General features: G+C 40.1%; 1 protein-coding gene across 2 annotated transcripts in view; it reads right to left on the reverse strand.

Moving 5' to 3' along the window:
* Window positions 1–17,949, reverse strand: part of LOC126297448 (potassium voltage-gated channel subfamily H member 6) — a 2,320,485-nt gene that overhangs the window by 206,089 nt on the left and 2,096,447 nt on the right. For both annotated transcript variants that reach the window (XM_049988300.1, XM_049988301.1), the window contains one exon: window positions 13,636–13,796. In XM_049988300.1, the coding sequence (XP_049844257.1) occupies window positions 13,636–13,796 (161 nt within the window). The remainder of the gene's footprint in view (window positions 1–13,635; window positions 13,797–17,949) is intronic.

Consider the following 17,949-nt stretch of genomic DNA (forward strand, 5'->3'; position numbering starts at 1 on the left):
GCAGCATTTCCTCCTTGCTCTCTCTCTCTCTCTCTCTCTCTCTGTCCATTTCTTCCTCCCCCATTTCTATGTCCATTTCCTCAACCCTCCTATCTGTCTTACTGTTCTCTATGACCTTACGCATTTTTATGTTATTGCAAATGAAATTTGACTGGGAACTGTAGTCCCTTAAAATGAAGCAGTAAATTGGTTGGGATTATTAGTATATGGGGTAAGCGAAATACCACATCCAATTGCTGGATCTGTGAGGATAACAGATTCAGTGACAGTATTCTGTGTAGTTTTAAACTGCAAATGGGTAGTATTACAAAGTTTCAGACAGTTCAGGTTGCATGGTAGTATTTGAATCATAAGTTGAAAAGCCATAAATATAGCTTTTATGATTTTTTTAACATATGAGGCTTACCCAGAAAGTAATGCACGACATTTTTTTCTCAGCCAAAAATTATGCTATGAATGAAAAATGTAACATATGTATTATTTGAAGTCTGCTGAGTGAGTGCACCAGATTCCCATCACTTCCGACAGATAGCGTAGCTGCATGACAGTTTAAAAATGGTGTCTGTAGGTGATGTACATTAGAAGCAACATGCCATCATTGAATTTCTCACTGCAGAGAAGAAACAGGGGGAATATTCACAAACACTTCTGCAAAGTCTATGGAGCATCTGCTGTCGACAGAAATACAGTTAGTCGCTGGACATGGGGGGGGGGGGGGGGGGGGGGGAGGTAATCAGAAGGCAGTTTGGCGGAGCTCCATGATTTGCAGCAGTCAGGGAGACCATCCATGGCTGTCACACCTGACATGTTGCAGTTAGCTGATGCTATCATTCATGAGGACAGACCCATTAAGATGCTTTGAGGACGATGAAAGGGTGATTCACACAGTGAAGCACTAGCTCCATCACCAGGACAAGGATTGGTACTGACAGGGCATACACACCCTTGTTTTATGCTGGAGGAAGGCCACAGAATGGGATGGAGATTATGTGGAAAAATAGGATGTGAAGATGAAACACCATTCTTTCATGTGTGTAATTCTCATACGTTCAATAATGCAACGCATTACTTTCTGAGCAGCCATCATATGTATATAATTCTGAGTACCAAGCACTAATGTGCTTAATGTTTAGAATTAAAACAAAATAAAAGACCATTGGAGTGGTTTTTTTGTTGCAATAAAATTCATCACCTAAAATAAAAATCTAAAACAAGTTGTAGAAGCATTAATTAGAGATTGGTCATTTTTGTACCATTCGCAGTTTTATGAGGTTCAATATAGCAGGCAATTCTAGTGTTAAGAAAATTCCAAGATATGTCCATAGAATTACTCAACCCGATAAAAAAAAGTAAAATGGTGCCAATTGTTCAAATTCTAGAAAAATTGGGGTAAGCTGTATACACAATATGTATAAGAACAAAGGAACAATAAGAGTGGAAGACCAAGAAGGAAGTGCTTGTATTAAAAAGGGTGTAAGGCAGTGATGCAGTCTTTCTCCTTTACTATATCAAAGAAACAGCGCCACAAATAAAAGAAATTATCACAAATGGAATTACAATTCAGGGTCAATGGATATCAACAATTAGATTCACAGATAACACTACTGAATCTGAGACAAAATTACAAGACATCCTGAATGGAATAAACAACCTACTGATATTAGAATATGGATGAAAGGTAAAACAAAGAAGGACAAAATTATACCGATATATCACCAAGCTTTAGAAATAATGTACTAGTATAACTGAAACTTGATTTACCCTTAGATATAATTCATTTTTGAAAGGTAAAATTTTGCTTCCTCCCCCCCCCCCCCCCCCCTCCCAACCACTTTGTTACAATGTTCTACTAAAGTGGAAAGAATAAGGAGAAGTTGTATAATCTTCCCCTTCTTCACCAATTTTTTCAATCCAAAAGAAATTTATGAAGACACACCAAGGCCATTATAGCACTTGTTTAAAAAAAAACTTTTGGACTCCAATGTTACAAAAAAATATATTTTTGAAAGTTTTCTTAAAACTGAGAAAATGTAATGAAAATTGTACTTTCATTAACAACACGTGCCAGTTTTATATGAGAAATGTATTTTTATTTACAACCTCTATTCGAACAAAACATGACGTGAGCGCATGAACACTGAGAAATGATTTGGTAACAGTTTTTTTTTTTGTGCTCTTCAGAAACATTTTTTGATACATGGTTCCTCAGTTTCATCTTCTGTGAAAATGTTATAGTGAACTCGAATGGCTTTTGTCTCTCTTTCTACAACCAGTATCTCTGTTTTGAAACTTTTCAGTTGCACTTTTCTATCCATTCTCTTTGTTGTGGATGTTACAGCTGACAAAAGGTCTCCAGTATCAATAGCTGCAAAAGGCAAGAGCTTGATGTTTGTAAAGTAAGAAAAATCACTTTAATGTCCTTGTAACTCTCTGGTTTATTTTGTCTCTTCTTCACATTTGTCTGCTTGCATCATAACTTGCACATAATTACCCAGAAAACATCATAAAATAAGCACAGAGCAACAGTTTCAGGAATTCCTGAAACATAACAACATAACATAGGGAGGTTGGGGAAGCATTACCATCTTGTTTTTGGCCAGGAACTCCTTCACAACAAGTACTGGACATATTTCTTAAATTTTTTGCTGCAAAATTACTTATAATTTAATTACTTCTGATGACAGAAACCTAACTCATGTGAAGTGCTACCCGAAATACTTGAGAATTTAATTGTAAAAATCAGAAAACTATACCTAAATCATTCTCTGTCACCTTCAGAGCAGTCACCTTGGGCAAGAATGCAATGATGACAGCATTGTTCCTGTTTTTGGAAGCACTCCTGCAAGTCCACATGGTGGAGGATGTTCAGGACCCATTATGATTGCGCTTGGATGTCTTCAATTGAATCAAAATGTCACCCTTTCAACATGATTTTCAACTCTGGGAAGAGGTAGAAGTTACATGGGGATAGGTCTGGTGAGTAGCGAGGTTGGGGAAGCATTACCATCTTGTTTTTGGCCAGGAATTCCTTCACAACAAGCAACATGTCCATGGGTGCATTGTCATGGTACACCAACCAGTATTACTTTTTCCCCAACTCTGACCATTTGTGCCAAACATTTACCCTCAGTCACCTCAAAAACTTGCAGTAAAACTGCCCAGTGACTGTCTGACCAGGTGAAACAAAGCCATTATGCACTATTCCCCAAATGAAAAATAAATAAATAAATAAATAAATCAGCATTGGCTTCACATTGCTGTGAACTTGTCAACCTCTTTTTGGCCACAGAGAAGATGGCATTTTCCATTGTGATGATTGCTGCTTTGTTTCAGTGTCCTGAGGTTATGCTGGTTGATGCTGAGAATGTGAGGGACAAACATTACTGCAATTTATATCAATGAAATTCATCAACTAGAATTTGTTGACATGTACCACATGACAGCTCAAGCCTGTTACAAACATTGTGGATTGTCTCCCTTCAGTCTTCATGAATCACATCAAGTAATTTCATGATCATTTCCAGTTTTGTGCTTGTTGATGGCCAATGCAAATGTTTGTCATCTTCCACACGTTCTCAGCCTTCCTAGTAGTGCTTGAACCACTCAAATATTCTTGCTACATTCTGTGAACTCTTACCAAATGCCTCTGTCAGCATGAAGTTGATTTCAGCTGCAGTTTTCTTTAAGTTGAAACAGAATTTGATGCAAATCCATTGCTCCTTCACATTATCCGGTGCACAATTCGCACAAGTCCTGAAACTTGTCCTGACATACACTACTACACCTCACAACTGCATGAGACAAAGATGATGCAGTTTTTGCCACAGCATCTCAGGCATGTACCTTGCAACACCAATGGCAGAATGTCATACTGCAACTGGTTTGACTGGTACAATGAAATACTCAGGTATTTTAGGTAGCACCTCATATTTCCATCCACCCAAGAAAAATACACATTCTTCTTAAATAGTTTTTCTTCCTAAGAGATAACTGAATTTTATCCTCAAAGAAGTATATCTTGAATCAATACATCGCCTTTGACATCCACATAGTATGGTTGATGGTTCCTGGCATACAAAGAGATATCCTGTCCTTAGAATGCCACAGACTGACTCAAAATTTTCTCAGTAATCAACCTGTTGTTGATTATATTTGGAAGGTGGTAGTCACAAAATCCAGTGGTACAGCAAACATCATCAGACACTTCAATACTAGCAGTCACCTAAGCCTTCTTATCAAGTTTAGTCCAGATATCTCTAATTCTAAGCATCAGGTCTCTAATAGAAGCTCCAAAAACCTAACTAAAATGTGATGATGGCAAGGGATGTACAATAAGGAATTGAACCAATCACTTCTTGTCTTGAAACATTATTATTATTATTATTATTATTATTATTGTCCATCTATCAGTGTTCCGAATACCTGTGATTGTTGGGAGCAGCTTTCCATCCCAGCCCAACAATAATTCTTGGTAACAATTAACATTAAACTGGGTGTTATTTCTGCTTATCTTGTTTCTCCAACTTTTTTCTGAGGCTTTAGAAAGAAGTATGATTCATTGACAGGTGTTCAGTATCATATGCAACAGCTTCTGCAGCAATATTTAACAAGTAAACCCCAATACCATCACAGATATTGCACCTGTCAATAACTTTAAAGAGACCAGGAGGAAAAAAACACAGTGTTTCTTGACTTGCTGAATCTGTTGCTCTTGCTATGGTTAGTGCTGTGCCTGAAAAACAACAGATGATGTTTTACTGTTCTCACCAGCATTGCCGCTTTCACTGGCTGATATTACCTTATTTGTTTTTGATGCATCAAACTGCTGAGTGGCAAAACATTGTTCAAATTGATCTAAATCAAACATGGAGGCAAAACATCCATTTTGGTACTGAGGCATTAGAAACTTCTCATTTTCTTCTGTTCTTCTCCTGTTCCAAAACATCCTTATGACCAACATCAAAGAGATTGACCACCATTTCCACAATATATCTCTTTGCTTTTTTCTTGTCTGCAATTCTAATCAAACATTTCTGTAAGGCTTTCCATAAGTCATAGAGTCTGAATAACTAGTCAACTGTTTGGCAGTTCTTCTAGAATGAAGTGCTTTTTTCAACAATATGGAAACTTTTTGAATTACCAATGTTGTGTCTTCCTTTACTGTATGCTATGTGTCTCCTAAATTACTAAAGAAAAGGCTCCAAAGTTAATGGTTTTGGGGTAGTTTGGCCCCCATATTTTGACTGAAAATGTAGTTCATTAGAGAGATGTAAAACAGTAATCTTAATTTGTCTACAGAACTAATGGAAAAAGATGATGCCATTCATTTAAGAAGAAAATGTCACAGAAGTCATAATTAAACCTAACCCATAACATTTTAGAAAATAATGATGTTATGAAATAAATTTATCAAATAATTCTAATTCTAATAATAATAATAATAATAATAATAATAACAATAATAATAGGGATCTGGTGATAGTAGTATAAGTTTATCTAACAATATGCATGGAAAATAAAAGAACATAGTTTGGACAGTGAACAATTTTAGTTTTTTTATATTAGCCTAGTAGTAGCACATCAAAAGCTACTACAAGCACAGAACTCATGTTACTTAAATTAATGAAATATTATTAATTTCCATTACAAGTATGTACAAGTGATTGCAAATGAAATAAATAAAAAATAATAAAAATTCCCCTTACAGGAAAAAATTTCAAAACATCATGGTCCTTGTAGGTCTCCTAAAGTTTTGTACATATTGTTTTTTCATTGGCTGGAACAAGATAAGGTAGGAGCTGAACCTCTAGAAAATTTAAAAATAAGGGCTACCCTAATGGTCACTCATGAATAGGTAAGAGTACGTATGGAGAAAACATCAGTGCTCTAAAAGCTGTTCATATGAAAGGAAAACATTTCTCACTTTGAACGTTAGGCTGAACTCTTAATAAGTATTACAAATGTGATTCTATTTTAGGTTGTATGTCCTGGCTTTTAAGAAACCTGTGAGTAGATGCATTCACACAATTATGGAGACAGCAAAACATTTGCAGTGAGTGATCACATTGTACTGTTAAATTCTGTGCAGCACTGAGAACCAGGACTCCACATTTCTTCCTTTGGACTTGTAAACCATGCTTTCTGCATTGCAAGGGACAGTTGTTTTTCCTTTTGAGTGGCTAGCAGAAGTGGTATAGTCATTTATTTATTATGACCAATACATGTTCACAGGGCCTATTTTGGGAAGCGTGCTGAGGTAAAATTATCAAGTTGTGGGGAGGTTTCCTGCAGATTTCCAGTCTCCATGTTTAACATTTAAAGACAAATTTTATTGGCTGTGTACATTACATATACAGGGTGAGCCAAAATTGGTGCACTCGGGCTTCACAGTGTGACTCCTCACATGTCAGCAACAAAAAAATGTCTGTCACAAAATTTCGGCCGGTGAGTACATCCGGCAGAAAAACGATTTTAAAGAGTGGCAATCTGGCAACACTGTAAGTACATGTATGGTAACTACCTCTGTCAGCAGATGTTAGTCATGCTGTAAAGTTGGTGTAGTGGATAGAGTTTCTGGTTAGCATGCAGAAGGTCGAGAGTTAGACCCTGGGTTGAGGCATATGTTGTTTTATTAGGTAAATGTAGAAATGTAGTCCAGGTGGTATGGTATCTGTCATCTTAACTGTCAACAGCAATTGCAGTGGGTCCTCTAGAAAATATTTGCACTTACTTACTACAATTGTAGAAATGGGAGATTCGTCAACTTTGAAAGAAGCCCTTTCCATGTCGTCGGCATTAATTTATTTACACTCCTTCTTTGTACGCTGCTCCAGTGGTCCCATACATAGTACCAACTATTATTCTTGCCTCGTTCAGGTTCATTACATGTCATTAGGGCCTTACATTACATGTAGGATTAGCAACACACTTTGCGAATAATGTTCAAACTTGGTTACTATTTATGTGTGTTATCACCATGGACCCACTAATTATGCCTTTCAACAATGAGTCTGATAAGTGCATGCTGTTTAGTACATATCTCAGTGCATTATTGTTCTTCTTCTTATTATTATTCTATCAATGGGATTGTGGAAACGTAACATCTGTTACCATTACGGAAACTGTGTAATTCAAAACCAAACACTTCATAATTAGTGTTGTCGGGATGCATCATGCAGGACAATATCTGTCAAAGGGATAATGTGTTTTAGGTAGAACAGCACACAGGACTGATGGCATGTTTATACTTTAGGTGTTGTCCACCAGACAGGGACTAGTTGTGAGCAGAGTAACACACCCATCACAGACTCCAATGTAGATGAGAACACATATTGAATTTTCTTGTTGTAAACTTCTGAACCAGTGTGGCAGATGTATGGCATACACAAACAATGAGTATGTGGATATGCTTTTGATCCTTGGTGCATCTGATAACTGGGCTGGTGTTGTCGCTCGTGAATATGCTGCTAGATATCATTGTCGACGCCAACCATATGAAAATGCGTTTCGGCGTCTGGAGCTGTACCTTGAGGAATCAGGTTCTATCCTTCCACCATCATGTTACAGAGGTCATCCACAGACATGCCATACTCCAACTACTGAGGAAGCTGTTCTGGAGGTCATACAACAAGAACCTCAGTTAAGTGCACGTAGCATAGCAAGACAGCAGTATGTCTCGCAATGCACTGTCATTTACATCCTGCATGAGCATGAGCTGCACCCCCATCATTATGGTTTCATGCAACACCCGCATCCTGCAGATTGCCATCAGTGGATGCAATCCCGTGAATGGTTCCAACAACAACAGGAAGCCAATGATGACTTTGTGAATGCCGTAATATGGTCAGATGAAGCAGCATTCACTCGTGAAGAAGTCTTCAATATGCAGTGCCCACCATTGGTGTGAAGTTAATCTGCAAGTCACCCATGCCTATGGATACCAATTTCGCTTTGGTATCAACATCTGGGCCGGAATATTGGTGACAGGTGTTTGGGCCCCTACAGGTCACCCGACTGGTTGACTGCATGACTGTATCATGCACTGCTCTCAAACTATCAGCTTGATGCACTGGAAGATGTTCGATTACATGTTTGACAGAGGATATGGTTCAAACATGATGGTTCACCTCCACATTCTCGAAACAATGTGCGACAGTATTTGGACAGAACATTTCCAGGAAAATGGCTTGGACATAGTGGTCCAGTTGTATGGCCACCATGTTCACCTGACCTAAATCCCCAGGATTTCTTCTTGTGAGGACACCTGAAGGAGCATGTTTAAACTACTCCACCAACTAATGTGGATGAATTGGTAGCGAGTGTTCATGCTGCTCTTGTTATTGTGGATGCAGCTTTGCTGCAGAGGGTTCAGAGCTGCATGATGAGGTGGGTTGCACAATGTTTGTATGTGCAAGGAGGTCACTTTGAGCATCTAATGTTCTGAGGACAATGTATTCTACTGTGAAAGTCATGCAGTCATTAATAGGGACATTATTATTGTCACTGGTTGCTAATGAGGGAGATATGAGCACTCATATTACATGTAGTATAAATGACAAAAACACTACTGGCCATTAAAATTGCTACAACATGAAGATGACATGCTACAGATGCGAAATTTAACTGACAGGAAGAAAATGCTGTGATATGCAAATGATTAATTTTCAGAGCATTCACACAAGGTTGGCGTCGGTGGTGACACGTACATACACAAACAGCAGTTGACCGGCGTTGCCTGGTGAATCATTGTTGTGATGCCTTGTGTAAGGAGGAGAAATGTGTACCATCATGTTTTTGACTTTGATAAAGGTCAGATTGTAGCGAATCACGATTGCGGTTTATCGTATCGTGACATTGTTGCTCGCGTTGGTCAAGATCCCATGACTGTTAGCAGAATATTGAATCTGTGGGTTCAGGAGGGTAATACAGAATGTGGTGCTGGATCCCAATGGCCTTGTGTCACTAGCAGTTGAGATGACAGAAATCTTATCTGCATGCCCATAACGGATGGTGCAGCCACATCTCGATTCCTGAGTCAACAGATGGGGACATTTGCAAGACAACAACCATCTGCACAAACAGTTCAATGATGTTTGCAGCAGCATGGACTATCAGCTCGGAGACCATGGCTGCGATTACCCTTGATGCTGCATCACAGACAGGAGTGCTTGCGATGGTGCACTGAATGGCGAACCTGAGTGCACAAATGGCAAAATGTCATTTTTTCAGATGAATTCAGGTTCTGTTTACAGTATCATGATGGTCGCATCCGTGTTTGGCAACATCGCAGTGAACACACATTGGAAGCATGTATTCATCATCGCCATACTGGTTTATCACCCAGCGTGACGGTATGGTGTGCCATTCATTACACGTCTTGGTCACTTCTTGTTCGAATTGATGGCACTCTGAACAGTGGACTTTACATTTCAGATGTGTTACAACCTGTGGCTCTACCCATCATTCAATCCCTGCAAAACACTACATTTCAGCAGGATAATGCACGAACGCATGTTGCAGGTCCTGTATGGGCCTTTCTGGATACAGAAACTATTCGACTGCTGCCCTGGCCAGCACATTCTTCAGATCTCTCACCAATTGAAAACGACTGGTCAATGGTGGCTGAGCAACTGGCTCGTCACAATAAGCCAGTCACTAATCTTGATGAACTGTGGTATCGTGTTGAAGCCGAATGGGCAGCTGTACCTGTACACACCATCCAAGCTCTGTTTGACTCAATGCCCAGGTGTTTCAAGGCCATTATTATGGCCAGAAGTGGCTGTTACGGGTACTGATTTTTCAGGATCTATGCACGCAAACTGCGTGAAAATGTAATCACATGTCAGTTCTAGTATAATATATTTGTCCAATGAATACCCGTTTATCATCTGCATTTCTTCTTGGTGTAGCAATTTTAATGGCCAGTAGTGTAGATGTTGTGTTGTTGTACTGCCCTATCACCTTTAGTATCTCAAAATTGATATTGTTTTTGTAGTTATTTGGTCCTATGACAGGCCATTTCTTTCAACTGTCTTTTTGTTATTTGTCTAACCACATATTTCCTACATTCAGCATTACAAAATGTTGTAAATTTAGGATACACGTGATCTAATGAACAGTGTATATTACAGTATGAAATGTCAGAATGAAAGTAGCAACTACAAAAAATGCACCCCAACTCGGGATCGAACAATTGACCTCCTGCATGCTAACCCAAAACTTTATCCACTGCACCAACTGTACAGCACAACTAACATTTGCTGATAGAGGTAGTTACCATGCATGTACTTACAGTGTTGCCAGATTGCCACTCTTTAACATCCTTTTCCTGCTGGATGTACTCAACGGACGAAATTTTGAAAGAGGCATTTTTTTATTCCTGGCATGTGAGAAGCAGCGCTGTGAAGCCCGAGTCCATTAATTTTGCTTCACCCAGTATTTCTAATGTTATTACCAGTTTGAGGTCCATCAAAACATCTTCATAGCTTAGTGTGGCAATGACAAGAGTAACCTATCAAATCCTAAAATCAATATTTATGCTACATCACCGAACATATTATTCCATGACAAAGCATGTAGATGACACACTCAGATCTGAAGATAATTTGAATGTAAAAAAAAAAAAAAAAAAAAAAAAAAAAAAAAAAAAAAAAAAAAAAAAAAAAAAAAAAAAAAAAAAGCAGTCATAACTATAGAAATATTTGCAATCTAGATGGAGAAAATTAAAGGTAACTGTCAATTTTTGTAACACAAGGGGAAAAGCATCTGAAGCAGAATTATATATTAGTTTGCTTACAATTTCTATTTACTCTTAAATACACTCCTTGAAATTGAAATAAGAACACCGCGAATTCATTGTCCCAGGAAGGGGAAACTTTACTGACACATTCCTGGGGTCAGATACATCACATGATCACACTGACAGAACCACAGGCACATAGACACAGGCAACAGAGCATGCACAATTTCGGCACTAGTACAGTGTATATCCACCTTTCGCAGCAATGCAGGCTGCTATTCTCCCAGGGATACGATCGTAGAGATGCAGGATGTAGTCCTGTGGAACGGCTTGCCATGCCATTTCCACCTGGCGCCTCAGTTGGACCAGCGTTTGTGCTGGACGTGCAGACCGCGTGAGATGACGCTTCATCCAGTCCCAAACATGCTCAATGGGGGACAGATCCGGAGATCTTGCTGACCAGGGTAGTTGACTTACACCTTCTAGAGCACGTTGGGTGGCACGGGATACATGCGGACGTGCATTGTCCTGTTGGAACAGCAAGTTCCCTTGCCGGTCTAGGAATGGTAGAACGATGGGTTCGATGACGGTTTGGATGTACCATGCACTATTCAATGACCCCTCGACGATCACCAGTGGTGTACGGCCAGTGTAGGAGATCGCTCCCCACACCATGATGCCGGGTGTTGGCCCTGTGTGCCTCGCTCATATGCAGTGCTGATTGTGGCGCTCACCTGCACGGCGCCAAACACGCATACAACCATCATTGGCACCAAGGCAGAAGCGACTCTCATCGCTGAAGACGACACGTCTCCATTCGTCCCTCCATTCACGCCTGTCGCGACACCACTGGAGGCGGGCTGCACGATGTTGGGGCGTGAGCGGAAGACGGCCTAACGGTGTGTGGGACCGTAGTGCAGCTTCATGGAGACGGGTGCGAATGGTCCTCGCCGATACCCCAGGAGCAACAGTGTCCCTAATTTGCTGGGAAGGGGTGGTGCGGTCCCCTACGGCACTGCGTAGGATCCTACGGTCTTGGCGTGCATCCGTGCGTCGCTGCAGTCCGGTCCCAGGTCGACAGGCACGTGCACCTTCCGCCAACCACTGGTGACAACATCGATGTACTGTGGAGACCTCACGCCCCACGTGTTGAGCAATTCGGCGATACGTCCACCCGGCCTCCCGCATGCCCACTATACGTCCTCGCTCAAAGTCCGTCAACTGCACATACGGTTCACGTCCACGCTGTTGCGGCATACTACCAGTGTTAAAGACTGCGATGGAGCTCCGTATGCCGCGGCAAACTGGCTGACACTGACGGCGGCGGTGCACAAATGCTGCGCAGCTGGCGCCATTCGATGGCCAACACCGCGGTTCCTGGTGTGTCCGCTGTGCCGTGCGTTTGATCATTGCTTGTACAGCCCTCTCGCAGTGTCCGGGGCAAGTATGGTGGGTCTGACACACCGGTGTCAATGTGTTCTTTTTTCCATTTCCAGGAGTGTATAAAGTTTTCTTTCCAGAATAAATTTTTCCCTCTGGAGTAGAATGTTCACTGTTTTGAAACTAGCTGCAGATTAAAAACTGTGTATCTAAACTGGTCTTGAACCTAGATCTTTGTCTTTCATGTTTGCACACTAATATTTCATGGCCATGGGCTTCATGTTCCCAAGCAATGATAGAAATTTTATGAATGACAATGTGCCCTGTCACTGAGCCACAACTGTTCAGAAATGGTCTCAAGAACATTTTGGGCAATTTGAGAGAATGGTTTGACCATTAAGATTGCTTGACATGAATACTCTCAAACATTTATGGACATAATCAAGAGGTCAGTTCATGCACAAAATCCTTAGGCAGCAACACTATCCCAGTTATGGATAGTTATAGAGGCAGCATGACTCAATATTTCTGCTGGGTTCCCAATGACATACTGAGTGCATGCCACATCAAGTTGCTGCACTATACCATGCAAAATGTGGTCCGACATTATATTAGGAGGTATCCCATGGCTTTCGTCACCTCAGTGTGTACCATTCCCAAGACTTTTCACAGCCATATTTGACAAGAGTTATGTATTTGTGAGGTATACTAACTGCCAAATACACATATCAATTTTCCCAGCAGTCTCTTGGAAAAATTCATGTTAGTATGTGTTGTTCATTCAAAACTTTGGAACTGAGTTGGGTTTACCTTAGACTGCTTTTATGTATTGGAAGAAATGTATCTGCAGTTGCAAATACAGTTAGACTTCAGCTGCACAACATATTGATGAAATATGAACATGTGTTCTGGACCAGAGGTCAGACAACGATTTCTGCTTTATGAGAAATCCAGGTTCAAGTTCTGATCTAGTACAAATTTTCACATGTTACCAATAAATTGTACAGCTGAAGTCTAATCATTTTCAAAATTGTAAATATATTTCTTCTGTTTCTTACAGCTGTAAATCATGACAGTGCCTGTTCCTTCATACGTGGTGATGGACACTCCATAGTACACTGTAAAACAAGACACTGAAAAATAGTTTCATGTATTACATGACAGTTAATACAGATACTGTTTTTCTGGAAAGATCTGTATGTCCACGGAACAAATTTTGTGGAACAGTTAATCAATACAAACTTCTTCACCCTACAAAATTCTCTTAAGTGCCACCAGTGAAAAAAAAATTATAGAGTATGATAACATTCATATCTGTGAATCAACATTCCCTCATTGTTTCAGTCTTTCATAGTACTCTGTCCTTTCCAACATGCACAACAGCTCTTGGAAATTTAGAACTACTCAAATGAGATAACCTGGAACACAATTAAAGCAAACTGAACTCAGTTTTGACAAAGAATGAAATGTAACAGAGGCCAATACTAAAGACTAATGACTGTAAAGGAATATCATACCTGAAAGTATTCTTCCAACCTCTGGCGTAAAGGATTAGGTATCTGGTGAAAACGAATGAATTCTCTCACCCTCAGCATCTGTGTATGATATCTTGCAGTCCCTGAATACAGTCGCTGTATGATTGCAGATACATTTCCAAATATGCTGGCATACATAAGTGCTGAAAATAAAAACAAAAGTAAAATGCAAAGATTTAAATGGTACAAAAATAGTTCATCAAAGTAAACAACTATATCATAGGCTACTTTTATAAGTTTAATTAGAAGAAAGGAGAAATTTTTCATCATACAAAAATTATGCCACAGGACCATCCTCTACACACATTGTTCTTGTCAATATTTTGCACAAAATCTGTAGGTCATCACCTACAATGCGAAGTATTTTCCACACACAATTATCAAAGACACACAAACAGAAATATAAAATTTAGAACCATTTATGCACCTCCAATTCTATAAGCTTATTTGCCTGTCAGTATCCTTTCTTTTATCATGCTATGTGTGAGGTTGTCAAACTTTGTAAATGTAAGTAAATGTGCTGTATCTGTGAACAGATATAAACTGCAAATTGTTATATGGGCATGTTAAAATTTATATAGCTTTATTCACACTTACCATTTACACTTATGACTTATGTTATCCCTTTCACTCTTTAGAAATTTCATGGTTAAAGAGTAACAATATTATGAAAAAGGTAATTGCTACTCACAATACAGCAGAGATTCTGAGTCGCAGATAGGCACAACAAAAAGACTGTCACAGAATGAGCTTTCAGCCAATGAGGCCATTGTTGAAAAGAAACAGCATGCGCCCGACAGAGTCTGACAGCTGAAGCCAGACTACAAGCAGCAGCAACGAGTGATGGGAGAGGCAACCAGGTAGGGGTAAGGAGGAGGCTTGAGGAAAGGAGCGGGAGGGGTAACAGGGTAGAGGTGAGAAACAGTCAAGTGCTGCTAGTAGGAGCGTGCAGAGATGAGGTAGGGAGAGGGTAGTGCAGTTCTGCTCTTTTAGACCAACAGCTTCAACATATTACCCACAACCTACCCTCCCATATAAAATATACCACCCATTTCCTCCACAGATACTCCAAAGTTCCTGTTCTTTAACCACACAGTGCCCTGCTGGTCACTATTGATGCCACATCTCTTTACACTAACATCCCTATTGTCCAAGGCCTGACCGCTACTGAACACTACTGTTTCCAATGTTTGATGGATTACAAACTGACAACCTCCTTTCTACTTGCCATGAACAACTACATCCTCAACCACAATTACTTCTCCTTTGAAAATATTACATACCAACAAACTCGAGGTATGGCTATAGGCACCCACATGGCATCAGACCATGCCAACCTATTCATGGGCAATCTACAGGCATCCTTAATAAACACCCAGAATCGCAAACCCCTCAAGCTGGTTCAGATTCACTGATGACATCATGATCTGGATTGAGGGTGAGGACACCCTATCCATATTCCTCCAGAACCTCAACACTTCCTCCCCCATTTCCTTCACCTGGTCCTACTCAACCCAATATGCCATCTTCCGTGATATTGACTTCCATCTCAAAGATGGCTACATCAGTACCTCTATCCATATCAAACTCACCAACCACCAACAAAACCTCCACTTTGACAGTTTCCACCCCGTACATACCAAGAAGTCCCTTCATTACAGCCTAGCCACCCGTGGCCATAACATCTGCTGTGACGAGTTGTCTCTCTAGAAATATACAAGTGTCTCACTGAGGCCTTTACAGATGGTAATTACCTTCCCATCTTGTACAAAAACAGATCTCTCATGCCTTATCTTTCCACTAACCCACCATCTCCCAAAGTCCCATCATTCTGATCACAGAGGAGCATTCCCCTCATGACCCAACAGCACCTAAATTGGAGCAACTGAATTACATTCTCCACCAGGGTTTCAACTACATCTTTTCATGCATTGAAATGAGAAACGTCCTACCCACTATCCTTCCCTCCCCCACCCCCCACCCCTCACCCTCAACCCCCACAGTGGTATTTACCCACCCACCGAACCTGTACAATATCCTTGTCCATCCCTACATAACCCCTGCTCCCAACCTCTTGTCTCGTGACTCATATCCCTGTAATGAAATTAGATTCAAGACCTGTCCCATATGTCCTCCCACAACCACCTACTCCAGTCAAGTCCCAGACATTACCTATCTCATCAAAGGCAGGGCTACCAGTGTAACTAGTCATGTGATGTACAAGCTAAGCTGCAACCCCTGTGCTATATTCTATGTGGTGAGCATGGCAACCAACAAGCTGTCTGTCACATGAATGGCCACTAACAAACTGTGGCCAAGAAACAACTGGACCACCCTGTTGCTGAGCATGCCACCCAGTATGACATTCTTCATTTTGATGACTGCTTCACAGCCTGTGCCATCAGAATCCTACCCACCAATACCAGCTTCACTGAATTCCACACATGGGAACTCTCCCTGAAATATACCCTACATTTCCTTGAAGCTCCTGGCCTCAACCTCTGTTAGTCATTGTCGTTACCCATCTAGCCCCTTCCTTGTTCCCATTCCAGCAGTACATAGCCCTCTATTCCACCAATGCTCCCAGTCTTTTTACTTCATTCCTTTTTCCTCCCTCCTCCACTCTCCATCCAACCTCCTGACTGAACCAGCTGCTCTATCCTCTCTCCGGCCCCTACCTGCTATCCCTTCCCGTCCCTGCCCCAGCCTGCTCCTTATCCCCGGCTTGTTGTCTATCTCATGATGCACTGCTGGTCGCTTGTCATGGCCTGACTTCAGCAACCAGAGACTGTGTTCATTTGTGTGGGGGTTGCGTTTGCTTGACTGTGTGTGTGTGTGTGTGTGTGTGTTTTTCTTTGACAAAGGTCTTGTTGGGTGAATGCTCATTTTGTGACAGTCTTTTTGCTATGCTTATCTGCAACTCATCATTTCTACTATATGGTGAGTAGCAGCTATCCTTTTCGTGATATTGTTACATTCCATTCTGGATTTTCCATTGTTAAAGATTAAAGAGTATCTTACAAGAGTGTTCAAAGAGCCAGTGTTCTTACAGATGCAATGGAAATTGTGGGTTTTTAATATAGCTCAGATTAATTCTAGATATTTTAAGCCCATATTTAATAAGTTATGAATAACCTTACATGTCTGTAAAATGTGTTTGGAATTACCTAAATCAAAATCAAACCAAAGTATTTGGAATTACTTTTTTCAATGATCAGTGAACCATAAACAATCTGTATAATTTTGTTTATAGGTGAGTACATCCTTATATGGAGTTTATAAGTGGTCTACATCTATTTTTTGTATGATTATTAAATCTATATTTTGAAAATTTTCTTATTATTATAACACCCTATTTTTCTTCATCCATTTCCATGAAATAAAATGCAGTTTGTACATTAAATTGGCAAATCCTATCATATTTACATGATATTTACTTCATGTGACTGAAGGAATCTCTGTTATACCAAGACTCTATATGTAACTTCAGTAATCTTATTGGTCATGAAAATGAAAGATATAGTCTTAACAATACATGTAACATCAACCACAATTGGCACAGGTGCTTGCAGTAAGAATATGCTGATATTGCTTGCCAGTCATGTAAAGTTCAATGTGGGTAAATATAAGGCCACCTGGCAGCGGTCTCTCCCTCACTTAATGTTATTCAACTTGCCTGTACCTGTGGTCGTTAACTGCCATGACTAATTACTGTGTGCACAGTGCTATGAATTATGAACCTGTAGTTCAACTGCCACTAGCCTTAATTGAATATTGATTACTAAACACATGCTTATTGGCTACATAGGGATTGAGCTTTATTTAGCTTAATCAGGTGCCATTTCACAATAATTTATATCATAGCTCAGATAAATGTGCTACTGACAACTGGTTCATGGACTCAAACAGTTTTAATTTCTTCTTACTGAAGTTTATTGCTTTCAATAAACATTGTGGGCCCTAAGTGCGAGACATAACACTAGTGGCAAAGAACTCGTAGTTTTGGTTCACCAAATGATGCCATGGACACCAGATTTCTCTAGCTTTGGCAGCCACAGCTAAACTAGTATCAGGACTAAATTAAACAGTTCAATAGTTCACTGGATTACCAATGAGCCTTCTTACTGTGTAAAAATCTTCCATTATATTACTTGGTTCTAATGTTAACACTGTTGTCCAATCCATCAATGTTACTATTAACCAATATTTTCTCTGTAATATCTGACTATGTTTCCCAAAAAATGCATATGCTAGCAGTATGGCTAGAATTCTTACAAGATCATAAGTCAGACACTG

This window comes from Schistocerca gregaria, chromosome X, assembly GCF_023897955.1.
Source record: "Schistocerca gregaria isolate iqSchGreg1 chromosome X, iqSchGreg1.2, whole genome shotgun sequence".
Taxonomy (NCBI): Eukaryota; Metazoa; Arthropoda; class Insecta; order Orthoptera; family Acrididae; genus Schistocerca; species Schistocerca gregaria.